The sequence below is a fragment of the Cornus florida genome, unplaced genomic scaffold, assembly GCF_030987335.1.
Source record: "Cornus florida cultivar Cherokee Brave unplaced genomic scaffold, ASM3098733v1 CherokeeBrave_3.0.0_Hap2_Chr06, whole genome shotgun sequence".
In the NCBI taxonomy this organism is placed as follows: Eukaryota; Viridiplantae; Streptophyta; class Magnoliopsida; order Cornales; family Cornaceae; genus Cornus; species Cornus florida.
The window spans coordinates 59,566,378-59,576,162 of record NW_026775576.1 but is presented as its reverse complement, the minus strand read 5'-3'; the positions used below and the strand labels follow the sequence as shown (position 1 = coordinate 59,576,162).

The following is a 9,785-nucleotide window of genomic DNA, read 5'->3' as shown; positions in this document are numbered from 1 at the left end:
CCCGACAGGGGGAGAGTATCTTTGGTGAATTGCATAATGTTAAGAATACTAAGCTTTACGTTTACATTTACATTTATGTTGTGTTTGAGAGCACCGAATCGGTGCCTTAGAATTAGAATTGAAACAAATGTATTTCAAAATTTTAACTAAATTTATTCCAATTTCAAATCAAAACTGCCAATTCAGTGCTCCCAAACATAACATTATCAGTCACATTGGGAGATTGCCCTGTAAACTTGGCAAAAACAGTAACAATTCTATGAACTGCTGTAACTGATTGCCCTGTAACGCTAAGAATTAATGGTATCATAGGCTAAGACATAGGTAGGCCTGTGATAATCTTTATGTAACTATTGGACAAGCAATTTATTATCACAGATCCTTAAATTGAATTTTATTTTTTCAATCTTTTTTATCACAAGGCATTTCTCTTAATAAATTATTATTTTTTATTATATTAGTTATAATTGATATAGCTATTTGTGAATGTGATTCTTGTTAAGATAAAAAATAATGACTCTTTGTTCAAATAAAAAATAATCACTGATCTAGGAGCAAAAATGGATACCGTGTGCGCATATCGCAACATCATCGACGCAAACACTCGTGCATCGAAGATGTAATTGACCCTCATATAAGTACGGAAAAGACATCATGTAGTTTTGTATGTGTAGTGCAGGCTCCACAACCTGTCTTCATATGTTACAGAAAACTCAGAGAGATGTGATATGAAGTCCGAGAATCAAAGGCGTACTAAATTTATGCTAAGTATGAGATTAATCATGACAACGTCATCATAGTTAAGGACATCATCGTCATTTTCCACTCACATAAAACAATAGGATGCATCCGACTTTTGGACTACTTATCATTATTCTGAAATAAATTTCATTTCCATAAATCCAATACACATTTCATTGCTCAAAAGTCCATCTGCTGTTGATTATATGGACCTGTAATAGATATTGAATATAGAAGACTAAACCCTCATTTCAAATATGAGAAACTTTGTAACAAAATTATCAGACTAGTTGAAGTATCAAATAATTAATACAAATACCCTCAGCTAAAGTATAACTTAAAATAAAGAAAATGATTTATCAAATGCTCACTAATTTCCATCTCTAACTATCATCTCACTCCAAGCAAAACATCCTACTTACAACAAAACAAAGCCGCATCTTAAAAACATTACCAAGAGAGACACCCACCTCCTAAAATTCACGCGTAACATTTATTTGCTTACCATTCCGTCGTCATCTTCTAGGGTTCAATCAGGAACAGAGGCTGTACAAAAGAAATAAATAAACGAGAGAGAGAGAGATCAAGATAATCCATAATTTTTATTTTTAAAAAAATGTTTTAAAAATAAGGGAAATGCATAAAATGTCGTCATCTGACAGTTGGGTCATCAAGAAAACTTACCAAGTCAACACTGACAGGCTTACCATCTTCTACAAGGATCTCAACTATTGTTCCCGATTGATCAGCCTATACAATTAAGTTCATATTTCAGGCACAAGTTTATAATTGAACGTCATACTTTTATATGTTCGCTGAGTGTTACAGGAAGGATATGACAAGATCAGCAATCAAATTTCAATTTAGCAGACTGTTAGAATATTATACTAGTATTAAGAAATAGTATAATGTTGCAATAGCTGAGATACTATGTACTTCAAAGCATGAGAAGGTAAGGAGGCACTAATACCATAATCAGAAGATGCATACAAGTCTAGGTATCAAAGTACTGCACAAGTATACGGAAGTTTCTCATGCTTTCAATAAATCCAAGGATGTCTTTCAATGACCATCTATCTCAATCATTAAATTTCCCATCCTTTCAGATAGGCTAAATAGAACAGTTGGAAGGATGGACTAACCATGTTGTTTTTAACCCTCTGAACAAGACATTAAAATTACATCATCTTCAAATTTCAGATTTTCAATACCTGTTCTAAGGATGCTAGTCCAGGAATTGTGGTTTGTTGTACTTCAACATCACACACAACTTAAGGTCCACGTAGGAGATGAGGAAATAGAAGTCGTAACTAAGGTAGTTAACTTTAGTTCTAACATCTGCAAGATGTTGAAGCTAGTTGTTAAGGAAATAGGGGTTGTGATTACTACTGCTAGGGTACCTAAGGGAAGCACTAAGGAACACCATAATCATAGTATATAACTCAATAAACTCCAGTTAATAGACAAGTATACGGATGTTCCTCAAGATCCCAACAGATCCCAGGAAGTTCTTTAGCAGCAGTTTATTTTAAGCATTGGATTTCCTATCATATATATATACATATATATTTGATAAGTGAATTCCTATCATTTTAAATAGTTTCAAAAGAAGAATTGGAAGGATGATTAGCTTACATTGTTGTTATTGTCTCCAAACAAGACAATTAACTGACATCATTTCCAGATTTCAATAAACAATTTAAGGTCAAATGTTCTCCAATCTTGAAAAGAATGATGCTACCTATGTATGTTAAAAAAAAAAAAGGGAAACTAGGAAATTTCCGTTATAGGGAAAGTTAAGGATCATCTCTTTCTTCTTTCCTCATCTCTCTCTAAATTCTTATCTCTTTCTTTTCCTCTCCTTCTTGCTTCTTCCCAAATACCAGAATCGCACTCGACTTTCTTTACAATTTTCGTGGTTTAAGAAAGCACCTTTATTCTTCTACAAATTGACATTCATCTTTATGTAAATGAGCAATTCTAAAAAGTTAGATGGACTGTTCCAAACCTCATGCTTGTGTGTGATACAAGCAATACCACTTTATTGATGAGATTCCATAATTTTTGTGTGAAAGAAATTGAGACTCCTCTAACTGCCCTTTCTTATCCATCCACATGCATCTCTGTCGTATATTTTCTACCCTACTAGCCAAACACACCTACATATCTTACTCTAACCTAATTTATGAACTGTTGATTGTATTATCAACAACTATACAATATGGACTCAGGTACCTCGTTGGTTTGCATTTATATTATCCGAAAGTTGGACTAATCTAAATTTCAGAAGCCTAGGACATAACCTAGGACATAACTAGACGATTGAACTATCAGAAATATCCTCTCATCCTCTTCTTCTATACCTCAGGTAAAATGTAGCCTCCATCGAACAAAACATGGCACAAATGGATCTCCACACGATAAGAATGTCTTGTGCACTAAAAATAAATTAAAACAATACCTTCTAGTGCGCTAGGATGTGTTCCCACTTCCCATCTCTCTGTTGAACACTCATGTTAGATAGTCCAAATTAGGCACATTCATGTAGTATCATTTCCAACAGACTGACTTCACACATTATGAATTGTCGATGTAAAATAAACAATAGAAAAGAAGAACATTCTCAGTTGGTGGCTTTGGAACTACAAAACATCCAAGACCACTTAAGATAAACTCCATGATGGGAACTCCTTTTCAAAACTGACTCTTGAAAAATCTAAAATAATTTTACTACAACACCAAACCTGTCAAATCAGTTTATAAAGCCCCCAATATAAATCCATTTATATTCAGTCCTCGGTGGGATATCAACTTGTTTCTTCATTGACAACTAATTCTCTATGCCTCTGGACCTGCACAACATATTAATCCCGTGTTGCACTCCGATTCTCCAAGGCAGTAACTTAATATCAAAATTTACTTTCTTATTAGTGACTTAAGGGGCAACCATATTATCCATCTTCAACAATTCAATTTCCACTACACGGAGGGAGATTACACATATTTCAAGCCAAGACTGTACATCTTCTAGTAAGTGAAATAAACACTTAAAAAAAGTAACATGACTAATTCTGCAAATTTTAATTACCACTAATAAAAGATTGATTCCTACTGGAATAAAGAATGAGTCTCTTTTGGAGTAGTTTTAGTGGCAGTATCTCCAAAAAATTTTGGAGAGAAAAGGAAAATACAACTTACTTCTATTTCGTTCATCAACTTCATAGCCTCAATGATGCACAGAACCTGTCCCTTCTGTACTTTGTCTCCAACCTAAAGAAAAAGCCCGTAATGTAAGCCCAAATAAAGTAAAAAAAATAATGCACTGCAGCATCAAATGTGACGTAACCATCATATAAGTATATAATCAAACGTGTATAATTTACAGATTAGAGAATAATCACCTTTACAAATGGAGGTTCACCGGGTCCTGGGCATCGATAGAATGTCCCTGCCATGGGGCACTTAAGAGATGGATGCGATGACTTAGCTGACGTTGCAGCAGGTGGAGAAGGGGCAGGGCCTGGAGCTGAAGACAGTTGGGGAGCAGCTGCAGACGGAGCCGCTTGGAAAGCATGTGGTACAACAGTTGGTGGAGGGGGTGAATGTGTCATAAAAACTGGAGCAGAAGATGGTGGTTGAGACAAGGCCTCCTTTTTACGGATTAAAAGTTCACAGTCGAGCTGTTTCAACTGCAACTCCATGATATCCTTAGAATCAACTAGCCTGAAAGACAGGAAAAAAAGAAAAAGAAATTACAGATTGACCCTTCTTTGTCTGTGAAAAATAGAAAAGAAGCAAGATAAAGAGCTAAAAGATTGAACTATCATACTTAATGAGACTTGAAACTTGAGCAATAAACTCAGATATTGGTTCCTCCGAGGCCAAAGCTTCAAGAGAAGGCTCAGTTGAGGGCTTAGCATCCTTGGATTCCGCTGCTGGTACATCTGATTTGGCTGGTACATCTGATTTGGCTGGAGTAGCTGCAGCATTTGGGAATCCACCGACGCCAACCTTGAATGCAACAGATGGCTCCAAAAATGTGTCCATGAAGGAACGAAGATTTGAAAACAGATTCTCTAACGGAAGCCATTGAAAGAATCTTACCTCGTTTAATTGTGCTTTCACGGCAGTGGAATGCTTCCAACTGGAATGCAGACCCTGTAATTTGGATGTCAAATCCACAAATTCTAATCACCTCAATTAAAATTTTTAAAAAATGATGCAACATATTTCATGAAACCTCACCAAGGAATATGCCAAATCCATCCACATCAAGGGCCAAGGCAATTGTGGAGCTAATAACCTACTCGAACAATAATAAATGAAAAAGCTCTGGACCTAAAGAATAAGTACAAAAACTTAACCTTTGATTGATAATATTTTCATTCAATATATTCATAATTGTCCTCGACGAGTTTCTGTGCCTTGACGGAGTTGTATGATAACCTCAATATCAGTGCTTTGAAATGCCATTCTCAATTACCAAGTTATTTGTTGAAGTTAACAAAATTGTGCTCCTTTTTTATATTATTCTTTATTTTTCTAAAATGAAATTTATATTGTTGCAAAGCAGAGAGAGATTTGGTGAAAAAATGGACTGGGATTTCTTACGTACTGGCTAAGGATCGATTGAGAAATCGAATTAAAGAAGACTTCTACAGTTTTTCCTTTTCACGCTTTTGCCTTGTAGAGAGATTGATGGTAGAAGTGGAGGAGATGAACTTGTTGTGGGTTATTACAGAAAGAGGCATAGAGACTTCTATGAGAGGAAAGAGAAAAACTGAGAACAGAAAGGACTGGGCTGTGAACAGTTAAAACTCAGGCGTTTCTTTATTTAAGTATTAATAGGAGCACGTTTACAATTGCAATATTATATACATACGAAATCAATATTTAGAAAGACAAAAAAAAATGAAGAAACTGAGAACAGAAAGGACTGGGCTGGGAACAGTTAAGATTCAGGAAATTCTTTTTTTAAGTATTAATAGGAGCAAGTTTGCAATTGCAATATTATATACATATGAAATCAATATTTAGAAAGACAAAAAAAATCAAGAAGCTGAGCGGAGGCCATTGCCCCGACTGTGCCTCCACCATTGGCCAAGGGGGAAAATGACAAACCTGACATGAAAGACCATCTTCTACATTGAATTGTATTGCAAAAGTTTCACTCTTGAAAGTACAAGGCAGGGCTTCAAACAACAGCAATTACAGATTGTAAAGGTTGTAACATAACAATATTGCTAGGTGGCAATACTATTATTGTCCATTATATCAGCCCTGATGTAATTTAATGCCATAACCATTATTTTGAGACCCTGATTTTTTTTAAACCCATTTTCTTTTTTCGTTTTTCTCACTTTCTTTCCAAAATTTTAGCTTCCAAACTCTAGAAAAAACAGTACTACCATAAAACTACTCTCACAAAACCATTGCTCAGTGTTAATTGATGATGTTTTAAGTACTCTCTATGTTCACACAAAAGAATTGCTCAATGTCTTTTTAATTATTAATTGATGATCTTTTAATTATTTTCTATGTTTGATTTAGTTTGAAATATTTTTTCCAATTTTACTTTTCTCTTTTTAATTTTTAATTTTCGATTTTTTAATATTTATTTTGTGTCATGTAGCTAGCCTCAATAACATTCCCCCTTCTGTTATGCCCTTGCAAAAGATTGGAATGTTGTTTGCACAGGCTTTATTGAATAAATTGTATATATTTTCATGTTTAAGTGTAATTTGTATTAAAATGAAAAGCAGTAGAAATTATAAATTAGTAAGCTTTCCTTCCATAGAACTGAGTTATTGATTCAATATAAAATCCATTGCCCATATTAAATCATTTTTATGAACTCAACATAGTTAATTAAAAGTCCTTCAAAAGAATCAAAACACAGCTTTATGATTTTTATTTTTGATAAGTAAAACAAAGCTTTATGATTAAAAAATGTTTATTAGTACATTTTGTGAGAGTTACATGACTAAAACAATTAACAGCTGAGGAGCTGCAGAACCACGTCCAACATATGACAATCCATTACATTTTATGAGAGTTGTGTGACTAAGACAATTAACAGTTGAGAAGTTGCAAAAACCCCGTCTGACAAATTAAATCCATTACACTTGTCTCATGCACAAGGAAACCGATAGGCAAACTGTAAATAATTTGTGTGGCAATGGTCACGGACTCACAGTGATAAACCACCCCAACTCATAATTTGGTGCTCCAAAAAAAGGTGACTGGAAATAAGCACAACTCTTATAGAAACTATTCGTTGAAATGTTCTGCAATTGAAGATAATTCTACAAACTATAACTAAAAATACAGAAAAAAACAAGATTGTAACATTAGGCTTTGATATGTCAAAGTATGCCATGCCCAATTAGACCCGGAAAGAGGAATACATTGTCTGATTTTAAATAACAAAAACTAATATTTTAAATTCTAGCAATTTAGTTCGAAAGGCAGCGAGATAGATTATCTAAATTATAGAGAGCAAAATTAAATATCAACTAATCACACAAACAAACCAAATTTACGTGGATAACCCCAACTAAATTCATGGGACCTAGTCTAGGCATATCGAATCCACCATCAAAAGAGAGGTAATATACAACTATAAGTTACCAGATTCTAAACCCAAAATCTCCAAGTTACCTCTGACCAAAACTCACACAAGACAATCCATTCCAATCTCTTGCTGCCAGCTAAGAAGCATGAATACTGATAATAGACACAGATATGACATGATATAGATACGGTAACACAGCAAATCGTGAAAAATTAAGATATGGACACGGCAGGGATGTGACAGACTAATAAATATATCTTTTTATATATATGATCCTGTATTTTAAGAGTAATAATATTCTTCATCAGCCTAACTATGAAAAATTCACAAATTATAATAATTAATGAGCTATTAAAATAATCAGTTTATCGTTTAAAAACTACACAATTGAATCTACTCCACAACAACAATAATGATTGTTTTTTAAACCCAAAAATTTAAATATTTTACCTTGACCGCCATATTATTAAAAATGTTCACAGAAATCATCATGTAACACTTTAACCCATCTTTATTTTTAAAACTCCCTAAAAATGTGTCTCGGTTGTCTTTGGTGTATGCGGATCTGAGGTAAAATCTAACCCTAATTCACTAAAGCAACTTGTGAATATATACTACAAAAAGAAAATTATAGGACATTTGCCAACACCATGTTCTACCCAATTTTGAGTAGGGTGGGCCAACTTCTTGCAAGAGATTTACCTTTTCACCATTTCGATCTTCAAATGCTTTGTCTCCACTGTGTGGATCCGAGGTAAATTCTAACCCTAACTCACTAAATCAACTAGTGAATATATACTACAAAACGAAAATTATAGGAAATTTGTCAAAACTATGTTCTACCCAATTTGAGTGTGGTAGGCCAATTTCATGCAAAAAAATCAATTTGCACATAATCAAATTATGTCACACTGCGCACAAAATCCAAACAGAGTAAGAAGTTCCAAATCATTCCCTGTTTAGTTGCTGAGAAATTTTAGGACTACTTGAAGGGAAGAAAAAAAATGAAAACTTTAACTGAGGCACAAGTTTTCCTATATTTTATTTCTCTTCTTGATTCCATGCTTCCAAATGCATCGCAGCAACGATTATGTACTTTCTTCTCTTTTCCTCACTTTTCTCAGCAACCAATCGAAAATAAATAAATAAAAATAAGAAAAATCTGATCTTGCATGAGAAACCAATATATATATACACACACACACACTGTATTGACAGAGAAAAACAGAAATTGATCTAACCAATTCAAACTGATATTAACTAACAATTTATGAGTTCAAAGAGAGTGATAGAGTAATTCATTCGTATAGAGAAATTGCATATACATACCTTGGTGAACAATCGAAGCTTGGGCTTGGGAGAGAGACGAAATGAGAGCTTGGAGGGTGAATGATAGCAATGGAGATGACAATCGGGGGTAGTTTTGGCAACAGAAGTAGCTGATGCTGCTGCTGTTGTTGCAAGGGAAGACGCCATTGCTCAGATGTTAGAGAGAGAGAAGGCGACTGCTTCGATTTGAGTAAATAGTGTGTGCGTCCGTGTTTTTAGAGACAGAAAGTGGAGTTTTTAGAGAGAGAAGAGGGAAGAGTCCTGGACTGTCCGCCTCAGAGATGAGAGCAGTCGACGGAGACGAGAAAACGCCTTTCTGCTCGATAAAACCGAAGTTGAAGAAAGAGAGAGAAAGCAGAGAGAGAGTACGAACAGCCTGATCTTGCCAGATGATATAGGGGCCCACAACTGGTGGGCCTCGCTTGACGTGGCTTCACTGTGACTTTGATTCTAGAGAAAAGACTCGTGTGTAGCTAGGCTTTTTCATTTGATCAAACAAAAAGTTAGGCCTTTTTATAATTCAATTTTCAGAAAATTGATAACCATTTGTTGTACTGTTTGGATTGACAAGAAAGGGAAAAAAAGAGAGAGAGAAAAAGAAAGAAATAAAAGTCTAATTAGTGTTTTTTTTTTTTAAATAAAAAAATAGAGGGAAAAGAAAGAGACATTGAGAGAGAGAGAGAGAAAGAGAATGAGAATTGAGAACTGTTGACTATATTTCAATAAAATTAAATAAATATATTAAATTGTATTATATAATATTAAATACTATTAAATAATATTTAATATAATGATCTATTGTATTTATATTCATGATATAATTATATAAAATTTCTCTATTTATGTTATCATAAACATTACTCTTTACATTATAAAAGGATTAGATATTATCATTTTATATATCTATATATATATATATATATATATATATATATATTAAAAGTGTAAAAAGTTTCAGTATTTCAGTATTTATTTATTAATATAAAAAATATTTATTAATTGAATTAAAATAAAAGAGTTTCTATAAATAAATGAATTAAAATAAAAGAGTTACTATAAATAAAAGGAATTGTTAAAATTAAATAGGTAATTGTTTATGTTTCAAATCAATTATAGATAGAATAATAAAATAATTTACCAA

At 33.5% G+C, this 9,785-nt stretch overlaps 1 protein-coding gene across 2 annotated transcripts; it reads right to left on the bottom strand.

Annotated features, from left to right (window-relative positions):
• Positions 1-972: 972 nt before the first annotated feature.
• LOC132311624 (biotin carboxyl carrier protein of acetyl-CoA carboxylase 1, chloroplastic-like) lies at positions 973-9,015 on the bottom strand. Of its 2 annotated transcripts, XM_059809626.1 has the most exons (7): positions 8,645-9,012; positions 4,846-4,899; positions 4,571-4,752; positions 4,143-4,464; positions 3,940-4,011; positions 1,426-1,491; positions 973-1,287 (listed from the first exon to the last, which is right to left on the bottom strand). In XM_059809626.1, the coding sequence occupies exons 1-7, from the start codon at positions 8,789-8,791 to the stop codon at positions 1,264-1,266; spliced, it is 867 nt and encodes a 288-aa protein (XP_059665609.1). In that variant the 5' UTR covers positions 8,792-9,012; the 3' UTR covers positions 973-1,263. The 2 variants fall into 2 exon arrangements, with proteins under 2 accessions (XP_059665609.1, XP_059665608.1); XM_059809625.1 differs by having other exon boundaries at positions 4,571-4,899; positions 8,645-9,015.
• Between the last annotated feature and the right edge of the window lie 770 nt (positions 9,016-9,785).